At 37.6% G+C, this 17,225-nt stretch overlaps 2 protein-coding genes and 1 long non-coding RNA gene across 15 annotated transcripts; 1 reads left to right on the top strand and 2 right to left on the bottom strand.

The window, feature by feature from the left end:
- Positions 1–118: 118 nt before the first annotated feature.
- Positions 119–15,503, top strand: LOC124301252 (uncharacterized). Its single transcript, XR_006907436.1, has 3 exons — positions 119–506; positions 14,402–14,531; positions 15,373–15,503. It is a non-coding gene; the product is annotated as an uncharacterized LOC124301252 (long non-coding RNA).
- Positions 554–8,480, bottom strand: LOC124301248 (cytochrome b-c1 complex subunit 1, mitochondrial-like). 12 transcript variants are annotated; one of them, XM_046756073.1, is made up of 15 exons: positions 8,075–8,480; positions 7,332–7,402; positions 6,453–6,656; positions 6,120–6,381; positions 5,903–6,025; positions 5,662–5,823; positions 5,354–5,560; positions 3,340–3,597; positions 2,877–3,048; positions 2,623–2,779; positions 2,301–2,512; positions 2,064–2,207; positions 1,242–1,384; positions 905–1,108; positions 554–820 (listed from the first exon to the last, which is right to left on the bottom strand). In XM_046756073.1, the coding sequence occupies exons 3-15, from the start codon at positions 6,641–6,643 to the stop codon at positions 680–682; spliced, it is 2,376 nt and encodes a 791-aa protein (XP_046612029.1). In that variant the 5' UTR covers positions 6,644–6,656; positions 7,332–7,402; positions 8,075–8,480; the 3' UTR covers positions 554–679. The 12 variants fall into 12 exon arrangements, with proteins under 12 accessions (XP_046612029.1, XP_046612028.1, XP_046612030.1 ...); XM_046756072.1 differs by having other exon boundaries at positions 8,169–8,480; XM_046756074.1 differs by having other exon boundaries at positions 8,205–8,480.
- On the bottom strand, positions 8,662–16,776 carry LOC124301245 (AP-3 complex subunit delta-1). 2 transcript variants are annotated; one of them, XM_046756060.1, is made up of 14 exons: positions 16,434–16,776; positions 16,163–16,258; positions 15,936–16,064; positions 15,248–15,658; positions 15,025–15,098; positions 13,594–14,037; positions 13,294–13,521; positions 13,057–13,219; positions 12,793–12,975; positions 12,286–12,727; positions 11,946–12,217; positions 11,206–11,850; positions 10,693–11,121; positions 8,662–10,604 (listed from the first exon to the last, which is right to left on the bottom strand). In XM_046756060.1, exons 1-14 carry the CDS (start codon positions 16,527–16,529, stop codon positions 10,512–10,514), a joined length of 3,705 nt encoding a protein of 1,234 aa, XP_046612016.1. In that variant the 5' UTR covers positions 16,530–16,776; the 3' UTR covers positions 8,662–10,511. The 2 variants fall into 2 exon arrangements, with proteins under 2 accessions (XP_046612016.1, XP_046612015.1); XM_046756059.1 differs by lacking the exon at positions 15,025–15,098 and adding an exon at positions 14,600–14,673.
- Between the last annotated feature and the right edge of the window lie 449 nt (positions 16,777–17,225).

Genomic DNA, 17,225 nt, shown 5'->3' with positions numbered 1-17,225 from the left:
ACGGCGAGCAGCGGCAACCCGCACACCTGATTTACCCCATGCGCAGAAATCGTGCGCGGCCGGTCTGAGCGATAAGCGGTAAAAGTTCGTCGCGACGTCAGTCGCATTTGGCGAGCTGACGAGAAATCATACGCTCGGACGTCGGGTCAGTTTAAACCGTTTGAACTGTAATATTCACGGCATACCGTGCAATTTTACCAATAAATACTACTTTCCGTGAATAAATTTACACCTGAGTGACATTCGGCGACTCCATCTGTGAAACAAGAACAATTCTTTGACTCGAATTTCTTTAAGCGGGAAACGTTTTACAGCCGACTTCAGTTGTTTGCGGTGAATCCGCGGGAATTCATGCCGTTGCATGTTGTGAGATTGTTTATCGCAATATTTATCGTGTGTTGTGTAAGTTTACCAGTAAATTTGTGGTACAGTGCCGTTCAGTGATTGATGAGTGACCCGCAGATTTACGCCGACAAAAAGAATGAGATTTGGACAGCATCTTACAGGTATGTCGATGATGCTTCTAACATGCAATTTTCGAAAAATATCAAAATTATTCGTCTGTGTACGTTTGATTTATTTTGTTTACAATGGAGATTCGAAGTATTGATTGGAAATAATAGACTAACAATAGATATTCTGACTACTGATTATCAGCATAAAGGAAATTATAACTAGATCAGTAACGTAGTCGATACATAGAAGATCGAATTCTGGTATAGTCTGGCAGATTCTCGACAGGTCCGAAAGCTGCTACAGCGGGGCATTGATCGTATATATATTTCGAAGCTATGTCTCTTATAGCGTTAGCCTTGATTTCCTGTAATTCAAAATTGAGTCACCCAACGATTTCTAGAAATCTTTAAACATATTCGATTTGAAGATTGTAACTCGTATAACTCACATCGTATTTGTACAGACGTTGGGAAATCTGTTCGTATCTACCCTGGCGAAACAAGCTTACGGCAATATCAAAAAATCGGTCAATGGAGCTATTCAGTTTGGCCAATTCACGTGTTTTACATTGATTTACCGCACGCTGAACCTCCTTTTCTGTTATCGACGTGCACAAGCGAAACCATTCATTTTGAATAACCCATAAAGTATCCTGAGAAATGATCAAATTTTCAAATATTTTCGACACCAAACACGAATTAAGGCAATAATGTTATAATTTTCTTGTATAATTCATCGGTTTTTAATTGGTCATGCGTGAAAATCTATGCCCATATAACAAATACCTGAAGCAGCATTCTGTCGCAAGCGAAATAACAGCCCCACAAGCCTGTGTTTGCCCAGGCGATGTTGAAGGATTTATAAACGTGGCACAAATTATAATTGAAAGCGTAATGAGCAACAGACTGCGCATTGTTATCGCCACCACCTGAAGAAGTTCATTCGTTTACACAACTTTATGTTTTTATCTTTGAGCATATACTACTGGAGATTGCTTCGCGCGTAGAGAAAGTGTAGCGAAGGAGTGAGAGTATATATATGTATTAGGATTACTCCGTCTCTCTCACTCTGTACTTTAATACCTAAGAGGAAACGGATTGGCCAATCAGGCGTAGAGCGAGAGAAACAGATTATAATACATCTCGCACTATTGCCTTATATATATATATACACGACAGCACTAGTGCTTATATACCCTCCAGTTTTTATACAACGCATGAATGAGAAATGGTACTTCTCGTGCCTGCAGAGAGTGGCGTAAGCGATGCTTTACAATAGAATAAAGATACTACGCATGCGCAAAACGGCTCGCCATTTTACTTCTCGCACTAGTGCTTTCTTCACATTCACTTCTCGCACTATTACCTTTCCACATCCCGAGCTCGCTGCAGCAGACACGAAAAGCAGCACTTCTCATGCATTTGTTGCGTAAGCAGTTACGTGACACTTGTGCCAAAGAGAGACCACATGCATACCGTACTTTGGCTCACGCGGCCAACTTCACAGCATGCGTGTAACGGTTGCTTTCTCGCACTTGTGTCACAATGATCGCAATATACTATCAACACTTCCAACTTATCGAGGAATCTAAGGATACGAAAACTTGCCACACGTCACGTCCCACGATCCAACAATATTCTTGGCCACCGTCAGTGCATATTGATCATTAATTTGACCAAAACCTGGTGTTTCCACTGCTAAAGCAACGTGGGCTAATTTTTCATCGTCATCTCTGTGTCTCATGTCAATTGCTGAAAAGAATATTAAATTCGACAATCGATATCAATATCCGTCGATGACAGATAAATTCGCTCTTCCAGACTTATTTTCCACTACAAACTGACCTGAGAATCGATAACTTAAAGGAAGCGGGACGTGATCCTGTGTTTCACATGAATCTGGCGATGGTGCAGAGTCTTCGTCGCAACAAATAATGTACTCTTCGGCGCATTTGTTGACGGTAGCCAAACTTGTGCCCCCTGTGCAAACAATTGTCATCAAATTGAACTTGAAAAAACGATCCCGGAAAGATGATATGGTCTCCGCTGATAAACATCTGGTTAATAATAGTCAAAAGTATTATTGGATAGTTGGGAAAATTAGGATTGTCTTGTTTTCCAAGTCACGGCAGATAAGTTTCCAAAAGTAATACAATAAATCTCTTACTTTATCGCACATGTCTCCGGATACACGCTTTTACTCAACTCGGTATCCTGGTAAGCAATATTCTTTAAATAGTCCATCACTATTCGTTCGCCGTCCATATCAATCTCCTGCAGTTCATGTAGAATAGTGAATCTTTCCTTGTCGACTTCATCGTTCACTGAAATATCATATTGTTAAATCGAATTTATAAAGAATAGGGTTTTACAAACATTAGTACCCCTGTATTAATCGGCAATGAGATTCAAACAATTTACCTATAATACCGTTGTTGATAATATCGCCCAACAAATTGAATAGCTTTTCGATATCGCAGGACGGAACAGTACCCCAAAACAAAAACATATCATGCATAGCGAGAGCTCCAAGTTTTCCACCAATTTCTTCCAACGCTTGTTCAATCTGCAGCTGATCTCTGCATCGTGTTTCCTGTGAAATCGTAGCGATAATTAAGACAGCTGCAAAAACCAACTGTGGAATATAGTAGGTACATTATGTAACAATGGAATAATCGGCTTTATTCCCGTTTTGCACGTAGGACTTTATTCCCGACTTAAATGTGGCCGCTTTATTAACTTGAAAAGTAGGAACCCGGCACAGAAGCGGAGTATTTCAAATTTCCCGCGTCACAGGTGCTGGTGCGAAGAGAAACCCAAAAAAACTGAAAACTGTATTTACGGGAAAAACAAGTATAAGAGGGAGAATCCTGCTTTTACTTACTCGAAATATTAAATGTTCCATAAATAAAGAGGCTCCACGCTCTTCACATTTCTCGTGCATGGAGCCTGCGGGTAAAAAAAAACCAACTGTAGTTACGTCAGAACTCTTGTATTCGCAGACTACTTTCATTCCGTTTCGTAGTTCACAAAATTCGAGAGGTTGCTCGGGAATGCATAGGCTTTGCGAGTTCGAATTTCCGTGAAATCGCTTTGCTGTCCAGAAATATTTATTCCCGCACGAGGAGCCGAACTTGAACAACTATTGAAACGGTTATGATTATGTCAGTTTAAAATTAGGAAAGAAATCAGGATTACTCAGATTCTGCGAATAATAGTAACATACTCTGAATTTTGACCATTGCTTCGAGCAGTTTCTAATACGCCGATAATATCTCAATCCGAGCATATCGTAAGATATGAATAAACTTAAATGGTTCAAACTTTATGTATTACCATCAGTGTAAATAAATAACCCACAGGATCTGTCAGATAATTTCATGGCAAGCTTGAATCTTGACGAACTAAATAAAACGAGGTGAAAATGATAAAAGAAATTCGATCCAACAGACGTGAAACAAATTTGAATATACTGTTGAAAAAATGTTCCATTTATTTTTAGCGTAAGGAACTAGTACGGATAAAGTAATAATGTTAATTAGTAACTAATAATAATATCTCTTACAAAAGACACTAGCACAACAACAATAGATAGATGAGAAAGAACTTTTCAGTATACCCATAAGTTATAAACGATATTTTATATCATCTAAAAGATAAAAAAAAAAAAATTTATTCTAGGTCGACAAAGAAAATCTTACAGTTGTTTTACACACGCCCATTCCTACTTAAAGTCAGGTATACGCACAAACACTTACATACACACAAGTTTAGCAGTTGCTCACATATATTTATATTACTACATTGATAGCTGGTAAAAGACTACCAGAATTTTTAAAGCTCTCGAGGTACAGAAAAGAAACATTTGTCAGAGCTTAAATAGCCGAAGTGAGGTAAAATTTTTCAACGCACACGATTCTCAATTTTATCATAGCGGTATAATATATTAATATAATTTATTAACCAATAATGCGCTGTGGAAAAGAAATAAAATGGAAAGAAAAAAATTTAAACAATACAGTGTACCACTCAAGCTTAGTTCTTATTGCCTACGCATTCATAATTTATGATACAGTGCACATATTGAAGTTTTGGTACGACAATTCAAGTTCTGAATTTGGATACGAAAAGAATTGTGTACAATATACACATTAAACTATCAAATTAGGACGTGATTGTATGGGATTTTTAATCCTGTAACTTTTAATCCTGTAACTTCAATGAACCTAAAGCTGCAAGAATGCGATGATGAAACTAAGAAACCAATCAATTCTCTCTTTGTTTTCACAATGCTTCGGTTAATCGAGACCTCCCTTTGATTTTAATGCTTGAATTCAAGTTTCATATTGACGTTATGTTTCATCAAATGACGATAATATTGTAACGCCAGGCTTTTGTGACTTGAACATTTCAACACCTTCTCGAGTTACGGTAGTTCCCGTCACGTCCAAATATTCAAGGCTAGGTGCATTCGCGGCCAAATGTACTAGACTTTGATTCGTTACTCGTGGATAGTTTCTGAAAGGAAAGATGTTAATTTTGTTCCAACTCATCACCATTATTATTCACTTAGACTTTTATCTCCAGCACAATTGAATCGAACTTACCGCACTACCAATTCCTTGAGATTGGGATTGTTTACAACACGCCTATCCACTTCGACGAAAATCATATCCTGTATATTGTTGAGAATTGTACGATCGCAAACGTAGCTTCCTAAAGCGCAAATAGCTCGATCGGATACGAGACATCGTTCGAAATCAAAGTACGGCACGATGCGTCTCTCGTCTATTAATAACTGGAAAATGTTTTATACATATCGAAGGTTAGATCCCGTTTTTTTCTGACAAGGCAAATAGACTCAGGGTTGTAATTTATCTTACCCTATCATTATTTACCTCCAAGATATTTTGATCCTCGAACACTCTCAAGCGCGGGTCTGTCGAATGCTGTTGAGGTGGCCTGTAGGGCCGTGGCTCATGCTCGTAGCAATAAACTGGTCTCGGCGACCGTGGACATTCCAAGTACAAATGCGTCAATGTTTTAGTGCTGCTGAAACAGCATATCTCGCTATCCCCCAGTCCAGTGTCTCTAAGATCTAAAATCTGTTGGGAGTTGAGTGTAAATTTCGTGGATCAAAGAAATTCGGCAAAATTACGAGAGCAATCGATTGTTATTTCTGATGGGTGATATTCATAAAAATTACCTCCAACGATTTGAAACCAAATCTGGTAGCCAGGCTTGCGTAAGCGACGCATTCGCCGAGTCGATAACAAGAATCCAGTCGAAGTTCTTTCAGTTTTACCATCTTGCTTATCACCATCAATGAATGTGGATAGAACCAGTTGCATTTGCTCAATATCAGGCACTGTAATTTAGACAAATGTTGAGTATTTCAACGATTATTTGCCTGTTGAAAAACCTGAGATGAATATATATAATATTACCGTCAAGTTGGGCATGTGAAAGTCCATCCTGAAAAAGTAGGATTTGTCGGTTTGCAAATGGTGCATCCTGCAGCCTTTGAGTGAAAGTTTTTCAATCATTTTGGGAAAGTCTGTGATTTGTATCTGTTGCGAGAAGACATGAGCAGACAAAGACATTAAACCCATAGAACAGTGAAATTGTTTATCCTTGTAACATTGAATCTACTCATCGACTTACTTTATCAGCATCAATATCGTATTCTTCCATAGTTAATTCCTTGAGTTGACATGTTGCTCGTATTGCACTAAAAAAGCTTTGGCTCAATCCTCGATGCTTATTCGATTGCAAGTTACCGCGTATTCTCAGTCTTGTGGTCATCGGTCTAAAAAACTTTACATACTTTTCTAGATCCTCTAACAGTGTCGGAGCCGTTCGAAAATCGACGCAATTACTCCACAGCGTTCTGTCCCTTGTTACTTGCTCCAAACGTTGGCAACACCTTAAAGCATTTGTACGTCATAAAAATACAAATACAAATATCAGACGAATCTGTAGTAAATTCACACTTACAAGCTCAGAGCCATGAGATCTTGCGGATGGAGAAACTTCATGATATTCAGTAAAACATCATCGGAGAGATTGAGAAGCCGACATTCTAGATAGTCATTATCACTGTCCCCGGAATTGGCAATCCTGGGCCTCTTGTACTCGTTACTGCTCGACGGTTCAGGGGAAAGGGATTTGCTTCGTTTAACTTTCATCTTGCGTTTGCACCTGATTGGGAAACAAAAAAATTGCATTTTTAAAAGGGAACTATTGAAAAATGGGACAAAGGATACGCATCTAAGTGTCTGATAGTTACATATGGCAAACAAAATACTGATAGTAATAAGGATCAGAAGATCTATAATTGGGGATGCTGGCTTGAAACATGTTCAATAAATTATTAAGTTATTGCAAATATGTTTCCGAGCAACACAAAGAACGTGAAGGATTGCTAAGTTCCTCTTCTGCCAAAGTTGGACGTTGAACTAAAGTTAAAAAACACAGTTTAGGGAACAGCCCGATCTAATTTCAACTCACGGTTAACATCCTCCAATAAACATGTGTTTGGCTAAAGCCCAAAAAAGAGCAATATATAGCAATGTACAAGTATTCAACACGTTTATTTAGTGCTCTTTAGTTTCAACTAAATTTTCCTTTGTTCAACGTTGATTACGTTCCAACGGGATCTCATCGAGTTCTCGAAATCCTTGCAATTTATTATCAATTGAAGAAGAGATTTTGGAAAATCTTTCTTCATTTCATTTCCGTATTTCAATTATTTGATGTTATTAATCAAAAGTCGCAATTAGTAGGAATCATACCAGGGAATCCGAGTCCAACTGTCGTTCTTCTCGTGACCTCCGATACCGTAACTATAACTTGAGTTCGAATAATATACTCAACCCAAGGAAAGTAGCTGCGATAACTGTTCACGAGCAAAATTCCCAGACTTGATAACCCGAGGCACCAGGCTTCTAAAAAAAAAAAGAGGAAATTTTCTCTACAATACCGGACATAGTTGAGGAGAAGTGACAATTGCCAGGAAAGTGATCAGCGATTCCAAGGTGGGAAAAACCGATGAGATAGAGAGACTAGCAGAATCGACTAGTCATTGGATTGGGTTTGAGCCAACGTTTTGTGCATTGTTAAAATATTCATTACAATAATGCAATTGAATGTTTGCAAACGGATCGCATTGGAACTGTAAAAGTCTCAAGAATCTGAGGGGCGTAATCAATGTAAACGTGATCTGTGGATTTAGAATATTTCGCATCTCCGCTATTCGTTCGGTCATTGGCAAAGGTTGTTTGAATAGCGATATACGCAACGTTTTCGATACTACGTAGTTCTGAGGTGAAATAAATATGTAAATGGACCAAAATAACTATCAGAGTTAATTCACGGTACGTAGGTAGTTGCGGGATGATCAGATGCTCGGTTGACAGAGATCGAACAACGAGCAAAAAAAAACTCGCTATTCATTCAGCCCCGTGATATTTGGTAGTAAACGGTCCAAAAAAAAAAAAACATACGCGAAGAATCCGAAACATTGAACTGCGTGTGAAAAAATACGACACATATCCGAAAGGTGAATTTATTCTCTCCTCTGCCCTCCTTTATCGTTATCAGGCAGTGTGCAACATAACCTTGAACCGTTTCGCCTAAGCAGTCGAATCGACGGCTCAAAATATGATAACCAGCAAAAGAGAATATCGCATTATCGCCTCCCTGAGCTCTTACATCGATCAATTATTCTTAAATTATCGTTTTTTTCACGTTTTCAGCCACTTTCACGGTAATTCACATACGAATATTATTCAGATTACAGTAAAAAATACACCTTGGGCCCGATTATAATATATCTGCGCGTGTGTGCATCTGTATATGTATATCAATATGCAATAGCCGCTTTGTGCGTCGTACACGCTGCCACTTTCGCCACATCATGCAAAAAGAACCCATTTATACATCAATATTTCAGAATTCTATTATCTTTCAATAGTTTCAGAATTTTTGAGATCTTTCTTCTCGAGGGTAGTATTTCAATGGCTGATTTGATTTCATCCGAAATGGTAGTTTCGAAAATATATTTTGACAGCTCGGGTCGGTAAGTTGATATAAGATCCCAGACTTACCGACTAGCCATTTCAATTATTACACAGATAGAAGTTAGAGTCAACAACAGGAAAACGAAAAGGATACATTACAAAGATGATAAGACAAAGTAGAATGATTCCTTGAGTATAGTTAATTAATATTTTAATCTTATATTGACTGTATACAATTTATATAACATAAAAGTTCGCGAATCCATACATAGCGTTTGGCAATATCGCTGAATACGCAGTTCCCAATTTTTTTTTATAATTATTATTCATTAAAATAACTAACCGTAGATTATAATAGCCGAGTGATTATTGTTTTACATATTTTGAATTTCATTGAGAAAAATTTTCGACGCTTAATTTTGTTACTTTGCTTCTTTGTTTTGAAAAGTAAGTAATGTAATGTATACTTAATCCACGACCAGCCACTCGGACGTGATATCAAGTATGTAAATATCTATATATGTATAGAAAATCAGTGCCGTGTACCCTAAATTCATTATCGAAAACTTTCGTTATCAATTTTCTTTAGGCACCGATTCCAAACACAATGAATGTGTGCTGATGATTTCGTCTTTTAAATTTTCTCCGCTTTCTCGCTATCTTTTTATCTCTCTCTCTCATTCTGTCTGTCTTATTTCGTTACTTACAATATAATGTGGGTATGTATGTGTATATATTTATGCCAGTGTACATTATAATCGTAGGATTACCGTAGCTCAAAGTGACGACAAAAGTCGCATAGCGTGTTTACTACGAAACCAGAATACGGCGTATCAAGTACACCGATCAAAATGGGGATAAAAAAAGTGCTTTTATCTACGATAAACTCTTTATTCATCGTCGCAAGCCACTAAAGTATCCTCTTTGAGCCAAGCAAACCTGGATTCAGATACCTATATCTATGTACATACAGTATCCATCCATCATTTGAAATTTTTTTTTTTCTGGTACCTATAAAAGTAATAGCATCAGCTTTATAATTGTTTCTCTTGAAAAACGAACAAATTATACCATGCAAATTACTTATTGATTGTAAGATAAATTTGAAACGCGTAGAGAATTTAATCATAACTGCGTCAAATAATAATAGTATAATTGAAGTTAATATGCTGATACTATTGACACTACTAGGTACAGTTACAAGTTAAACGTGGATTCGTAGATAGTACATCAGACTGTCTTCATTTGTTTTAAAGATCAATACGATCCGGAATAACAATTTCCTATTTACAGGGTCATATCTATAGCAGCAGCAACAGCAGCAACTTACCAGGCACATATCACAAATTCAAATCCTAACAGTAATAGAAAATGAAGAAAGAATATCATATCATTTTTCCAGCTCGAAAAAAAATATGCGAATACAGATACCGACAAAGAAATTTCTTGTTCACATTTTCATGAAAATTCAAGGAAAACACGAATCTGGCAAATTTTGTTCGAAAAAAACAATACTCTACGCTGTCATGCTTCTCTCTGTTTATGTGTATATATATGAAGGAAAATTTTCGTCGATTTTGGTCACGATGGACATTTTTATTTCAAAATTTATTGCCCTTGCGACCGGGTCCAGCCCCGACCGTCACCAGGCTACTGTTTTAACAAAAGAAAAAATGTTTGGCAGGACATTTCTTTTTTTTGTTAAAATAGTAACCTGGTGATGTCGAGGCTGCGCCCGGTCGAAACGTCGCAAAGACAATAAATTTTGAAATAAAAATGTCTGTCATGACCAAAATCGACGAAAATTTTCCTTCATCAAGCCTCCTTGGTCACGAACGCTAAATTGTATACATACATACATATATATAAATATATATACATGTGTATATATATAAAAAAAATTTGTTTATTTTTATTTTTTACTACGCCACTGACGTAGGGATTGATTTGAATATTATAAAGTTCTAACTATAGATAACATATGTTGAATTTCCACAATTTCCTCTTCAACTTGATACACTTCTCCGTGGTTGCGTTATACCAAAATTCGGGATATTTCATCAACGATACCTGATAACAGCGAGTTATTGTCACTTTTTCCCTCAATCATCAAGGTCCCCTTTGAATTCTGAAAGAGGCAGGGAAAAAAACAACAAAATATTCAAAATTATCGGTATGTGAATGGTGAATAAAAAATGATAATCGTGAATACTCACGTTATGTTTTAATAATAGGCAAACATGGTGTCCCTTCAAGGAATGTCCATAAAGAGATGCGGTTTGATCGATCTGTTCGACTAGAGTAACGTTGCATTTTTGGCAAACGGTATTTAACAGTTGTGAGAAATCTTGTCCGCTAGATTCAACTTCGTTTTTTATTTTCTCAGTCAACTGACCGCTGCTAAGTAATTCGGTTAGAATATCTTTGTGAGAAATATGACCGATCATAAAGCTGCTGCATGGTAATGTCAATACAAAGTCAAGCTTCTCCTGGGAAGTTCCCGACTCTCCTTCTATCATGTACGCCAAAGTACCTCGTAACTTTTGTGTAAACGTTACATCCGACACAGACATCGTGAATTGTGTCACGTTGTTGGAATTGGGCAGTAATTGAAATCGCGTTTTCATTTCGAACTCGTCACCCGCCTGAAAATCGGGAAAATTATGGAAGTGGTACAAGATAAAATGAAAAAAAAAAAAATTAAGTGTATATTCAAATTTTTAACTCACAGCTCGCAACAGCTTCAATGTCGCGGTATCGGAGATGCTAAAGTCAAATTCTTTCAAAAGGTTCGTTCCGATGTTCGCGACGACTAGGAGAATAACGATCTTGTCAGCTTCGTGAGGTAATTGTTTGACGTCGTAAGTGAGTTTGACCGTTTTATCAGTCGCTAGAATTTTGTAGGAAGAATTTTGATCCGTCGAATCAAACTGAGACAGAAGATTCGTTGACGGACTATCAAACCTGTTCAAAATTGTGTTCAAAGACGGCAAAATTTCTTTGGACGGAGTTGAAATACCGGCTGTTTCCTCATAGCCAGACGATTTCTTATCTTTGCTCAACTTGGAATCGTCTTTAGCTTTCCTAGATTTTTTTTTATGCTTACTTGTTTCATGGTCGCTTTTATTTTTACCCTTGTTCTTAGAACTCTTAGATCTACCGCCCTCTTCTTTCTTATCAGTTTCTACTTTACTCGGCATTTCCATGTAATCGCCGCTACCCATTTTCTGATTTTTCTCTGGTGAAGTATCGCTTGCCAACCACAGATCTATGCTATTTCCATTCTCTTCCGCTTTCTTAGTCGTCGGCTGCTTTACTTTATTATGTTCTTTCGCACTTTTGCTTTTCTTCTTGGACTTTCTGTGCTCCTTGTCCTAAAAAACGAAATTGTTTCTCCTCGTTGTTACTTATCAAAGTGAACAAAAAAAGGTTCAACTAATTCGTCTAAGGAACGGTGAATTGTTGTTACCTTGTCCTTTTTACTTTTCTTAACATCAGGCACTTCGTTGGCAAGACTATTCTCAACGATTCTGTGTTCCAGAACTGGCAATCTTTCGTCCTCTCGCAACGGCATGTCCAAGTCGATGTCCAGAGCCCTGTGAGGATCATTCATGTCTCCGATATCGTAATCGTCACCATCGCTCAATTCAGCACCAGGCGGTAACTCGCCTATTCCAGTGTTTACCAACTGCGTAGGGTGAACGATTTCGTGCTCATCTTCAGAACTGTTCGATCTCTTATCTGGAATGAAAGTAACGATTAATGTGACGAAAAGCAAAGCGTAATCACATGAAGGTGCATCTCGTTACTTTTCTTGGACGATTTCTTTTTGCCGCGCCTCTTGTGTCTCTTGTCACCGTCATCTTCGCCGAAACTTATATTCAAATATTTATTTGAATTTGCGAGCCCAGGAACTTCAAGCGCGACAGGTATATTCAACTCGGCAACTGGAATGCTCTCAAAATCGTCTTCATTGTTATTCGAAATATTGTGATAAGATGAAGAGTTTTTATACGTGTTACTAGAGCCCTTCAAATAATGGGGATTGTTTTCTTGTTCCAATTTTCTTGCTTCTCGCCTCTGCTGAAGTTCCTCTGATGTCAACTCAACGACGTTTTGTTTGCGGTAAGAATCGCTGGGCCTTTCAGTTTTTACAAATATGTCATTCATGTCAAGATCTTCGGAATCAGAGCTCTCTGAAGGAGGGTCGTTGATCCACGCATCGAGGTCAAGACCCTCCGGAATTTGGACCTAGTTAAACAAAAAGTTTAATTGACAATTGAAAATCATTAATCGTTCATGCGTTTGTCTTGTACCTTTCTTTGAGCTTTTGGCGCTACGGGATTCAATTCCCCGACAAACATTTCAGCCAATTCTTCAGCGAGTCCGGAAGTTTCCTTCAAACACTCTAGAAGAACAATTGCAGAACTAGCTCTCTCCTGCACCTCCAAGTCACCGCTGCATACGAAAGCTACTATTTTGTCGCTGAGCGCGTATATCTAAGAATAATTGACAAAGAAACAATTTAGGAAAATAAAATTTCAGTAAAGCTTTGATAAATCTGACGAATAATGCCATACCTCCTGTATAGATTTCGTGTCATTTTCTTTTTCCGCTTTGCTCAAAGTACAAGCGATTAGTTTTAGAATGTTGTGTACGTAAACAGCTTGAATGTGACCTGGCAATGTAGAAGCCCTTGATCGCAGCATCGATCGCAAAGTGGCCAAGGGATTTTGCAGCTCACTATAAACAAACGGAAATTTAATATCGTCGATGTCAAACTGCGATTAATTGCACGTATTAAGCGGACAACTCGCCTCGAAAATTCGCCACAAATCCATGCAGCTGCGTACAGTACTTCAGCCATAGTAGCTCTGGGCTGTCCAGTGAGCAAGTGAGCATTCTCCAAAAGCAGAGCACATTGTTGTACAGCAAAGTTTCGAATTGCCTGAACGCGAATAGCAACGTCAAGTAATTGAGTCGCTACTAATTGTCCGTGTTTTGTACCTTCCATCCGTGTAAGCTCAACCAATATGGAAATATACCTAGATTAAGAAGAAGCGAAAGAATGTAGAGCCGGAAAACGTTTGTTGATGACAAAAATGCTGGACGTTTACCATTCGAAGTACGTGATGAACTGGTAATTGTTTTGCGAGCATATCTGTATGATCTTTGAGAGTAATTCATCCCTGTATGTTGTTCCTTCAGCTTTATCCATGTGTATCATTAATTTCCGTACAATTTCCATTAGATTCTTCTTAGACACCATTCCGTAAAGCAGGTCCAAAGCACGAAGCCGAATGCTCTCGTCTTTGTCATCAAGGCACTGCATTATGAGATCCTTGTGTGCCTGAACGCTCTTTGGATGCGTTTTGAGAATTTTCGACATCGCCAAAAGTCCAAGATATTTCAGATTCTGGTCAGAATCTTCTATCAGTATTCTGAGCTTTTGAACGCATAACTGAATAGAGTCTGAATGATTTGGCATACCCGATGATATCGATATAAGTACAGCTATCACTGTATTGATGCATTCGTACAACAGCGACATTGCCGACGTACTAAAAAATACAGATAAATTATTATCCTGTCGAATGTTTTTTTTGCTTCTTAATGAATTAGCTTTTGTTTTATACAGCTACATATTTTAATTCGAACAAGTAAAAGCCTTTGTAATGTAAAAAAATAAAAAATGTTCTGTTCCGCATTTATCTAAAAATAACTTTTTACAGCCTGTAATCTTTTGAGCTAATAATTCGATTTTTCTATGGTATTGTAGTAGCTGGTAGTCCGTTATTAAAAAATTAAGAAAGAAATTAAATAATGACTCTGACCAACGTATTTCAGAGTTGTTAAGGTTTCTTGTGAAAATTTTTGTACTATGTATTTTCGATCCTCTTTCATATAGCAGAGTGACTATTTTAGTTTCAGAAACGTATGTGGCCTCGATCGGCAAGAGAATGAGCTTAAGAACGCATCGCAGCATTTCAGTCTAAGGTTTCAGTATCCACGCGAATGATGTAATAGAATTGACAGCCCACTTCAGTCAGCTCAGGTAAATCGTTTGAATACAATTACAGTGAATCAATACGACGTGTATACATAATATAATATAGCATGTACCTGTGTATTAGATTGGTAAGGGGTTCTATTAGCTTTTTGCCAAGCCTAGGCTCTAAAGGAGTCAACGCGCCAAACTGTAAGGAAAAACATTGTAACGTTTCTAATGTACAATCAACCAGCGAACATATTTTACAAATATTGTAACAATGTGATAATCTATGACGACAGTACGATGCACTACTAGGATTGGACATCTAATGAGTAAATTCGTTTTAACTGGGGTCTAAGAATATAATCCCTTCCCCTAGCCTCTGATTCAATTGATAAAATTAAAAAATCAACAAAACACAAGTGAAAACCAAGAATACAAGATGAAAGCGATATTTTCTCGTTTTCTCTCTGAAAACTAAACGATAAATAGCAGAATGTGTATATTGAACAACAAAAGATACTCTATGTTATGTAAGATTTTTTAATATAGGAACCTTGATATCAAATCAATGAGGGGCTGTGTCAAGCGTTGACCCATTTTTGGTTCAATGAGAGTTATCGCTGAGAACTGCATGGGAAAAAAAAGAAAGAAAAGATAACAAGGTTTTGAAAGAGTTAGACTGTCTCTTCCGTCTTCGACGTTTATATCACAAGTGAATTCAATACTCTATTAAATGCCTGGGCAACTAAACGCGTTTATAATTAAAAAATACTTACGAGCTTGATAATTTTTATTAGCATCCAATTGTTCGTGGATGTAGTCATGAGTTTGAAGAAAACGGGAGCAAGACTGAGATAATTTTTGGGATTTTTTCTGGCTAATTCGCATACAACGTTGACAGCTGCAGACTGAACACCGCTATCTGGATCTTCTAGTTTTTCTTTAAGCCTAGGAAAAGCTGGCCGCAGAGCCTCAGGAAACCGGAGGAAGACTTTGTACATCATTAACACAGCTTTCTTTCGGAGATATGGCTTTGTCGACGTTAACAAAGTCATTATGTCGTTTACCAAATCCCGAGCCAAGTCGGGACTAATGAAACACGACAATCCACTCAAAGCCAAACCTGCATCATACTGATTCTGACTGTTCAAATCTTTTCGCACCATATTAGTTGTTAACATCAAGAGCTGAAAAAAATAAAAGAAGGTTTAGCTCAACCAAATTATCGAGATGGGACAATCTCGGTCATAAAGAACACGAATTATATTCTGTTCAATTCACTTCATCACATTTATGTAGTGAAATAATGAAAATAAAATATATTTGTACGGTTAGAAACCCGCGACAAAGAAAAGTTATTGCTTTTTTTTTTCCAGTTATATACTGCGAAACATTTCAATGGTAATGATTAAAAATGGTACGCAAGATGTAAAAAATAAATTAAATCTGAAAAGGAATTCTCACTTCTGTATCAGTGTGAAAACTCTGGCTAGCAGCCAAATATCCTATACGTTTATAAGTGAACTTGGCGGATGACATTACTTCGATGATATTGAATCCAGCCCAGCTGATATCGTAGCCAAGCATTTGAAGCTGCGAGATAAAAAATTACACAGTTATCGATAGTTATAAATAGGAGGTTAAGAAGGAGATGAGGGGATTTTGTCAACATGAAAGTAATGTTAACATACATATGTCAATTTGGCAACAGCATTTGCTTTGACGGCGATATTGTCTTGGCGTAGTTCCTGTTTGATCTCTTCCATACACTGTGCGATGTATTTTGCCTGCAAATAGGAAAATTAGATTGTAATATACCGTTAGAAACAGACGATTGAGGTTTCGGTTGAAGGATAGTTTTTTCTTTTATCTCTTTTCTCGTGGCGATAATGGTATACTAGGTTATGTTTGAAGGGGATGTCGCATCAGGGATGATAAAGGATGGCAAAATTTAGGGCATACCTCATTCTCCTTGTTGTTTCTAATACCGCGGACCAAATCGGTAAGATTCTTATCAAACATTCGCTCAAAATTCCCCTTCACTTTGCGTAGAGCCATTTTTCGATCTTAACGACTAAGCGAAATACGGTTAAAATAACTATCTCTTGCGTATCCTAGAACGAGTTAAAATTTCGTTCAGTATAAATCGCATCAATTACACCCTGATTTCTTTACCGCCGTACATCAAACGAAACACTTTATTTATGAAAAGTCGGTCTCAAGTATCGAAAAGAACGACCATCTTGACCGTCGTTTTTGACAGGTTGGCAGAAGCAGCACACTGCACAAAATATATTCACGATTTAATGTAAAAACCGAAACTACATACACTATAGTCACGACTCTCAATAGTTATTTTTATTCGTTCATCTTTGACCATTGCGTATTTATGATTAAAGATGGCCGACTCCGCCAATGCCTCACGGCCAGGAGCATTAAAGCGATAGAAAGAGAGAGAGCAACTAGGGAGTCTGGTTGTCTTTGTTTAATCACGCATGCGCTGGCGTGCCGAAGGTTATTGACACAAACATAACCTACTTCGTACTCTATTCTCTTCACCTCTACGACCTCTACCCTCTGCACGACTATCGGTAATGTGAAATTACATGATGTAAATAGATAAAGGTGGGATTTCATGCGCAGCAAAAAGCAGAAGCAGTTTAGTAACTTACTAAATAATACTAGCATCTGTCTAGTGATTTGACGCAGTAGCAGCGCTGCTCATTAAACGTCTTACGTATGCTGCTCTTAATA

This window comes from Neodiprion virginianus, chromosome 3 (genome assembly GCF_021901495.1).
Source record: "Neodiprion virginianus isolate iyNeoVirg1 chromosome 3, iyNeoVirg1.1, whole genome shotgun sequence".
Taxonomy (NCBI): domain Eukaryota; kingdom Metazoa; phylum Arthropoda; class Insecta; order Hymenoptera; family Diprionidae; genus Neodiprion; species Neodiprion virginianus.
Note: the sequence above shows the minus strand (reverse complement) of the source record. Positions and strands in the feature narration are given on the sequence as shown.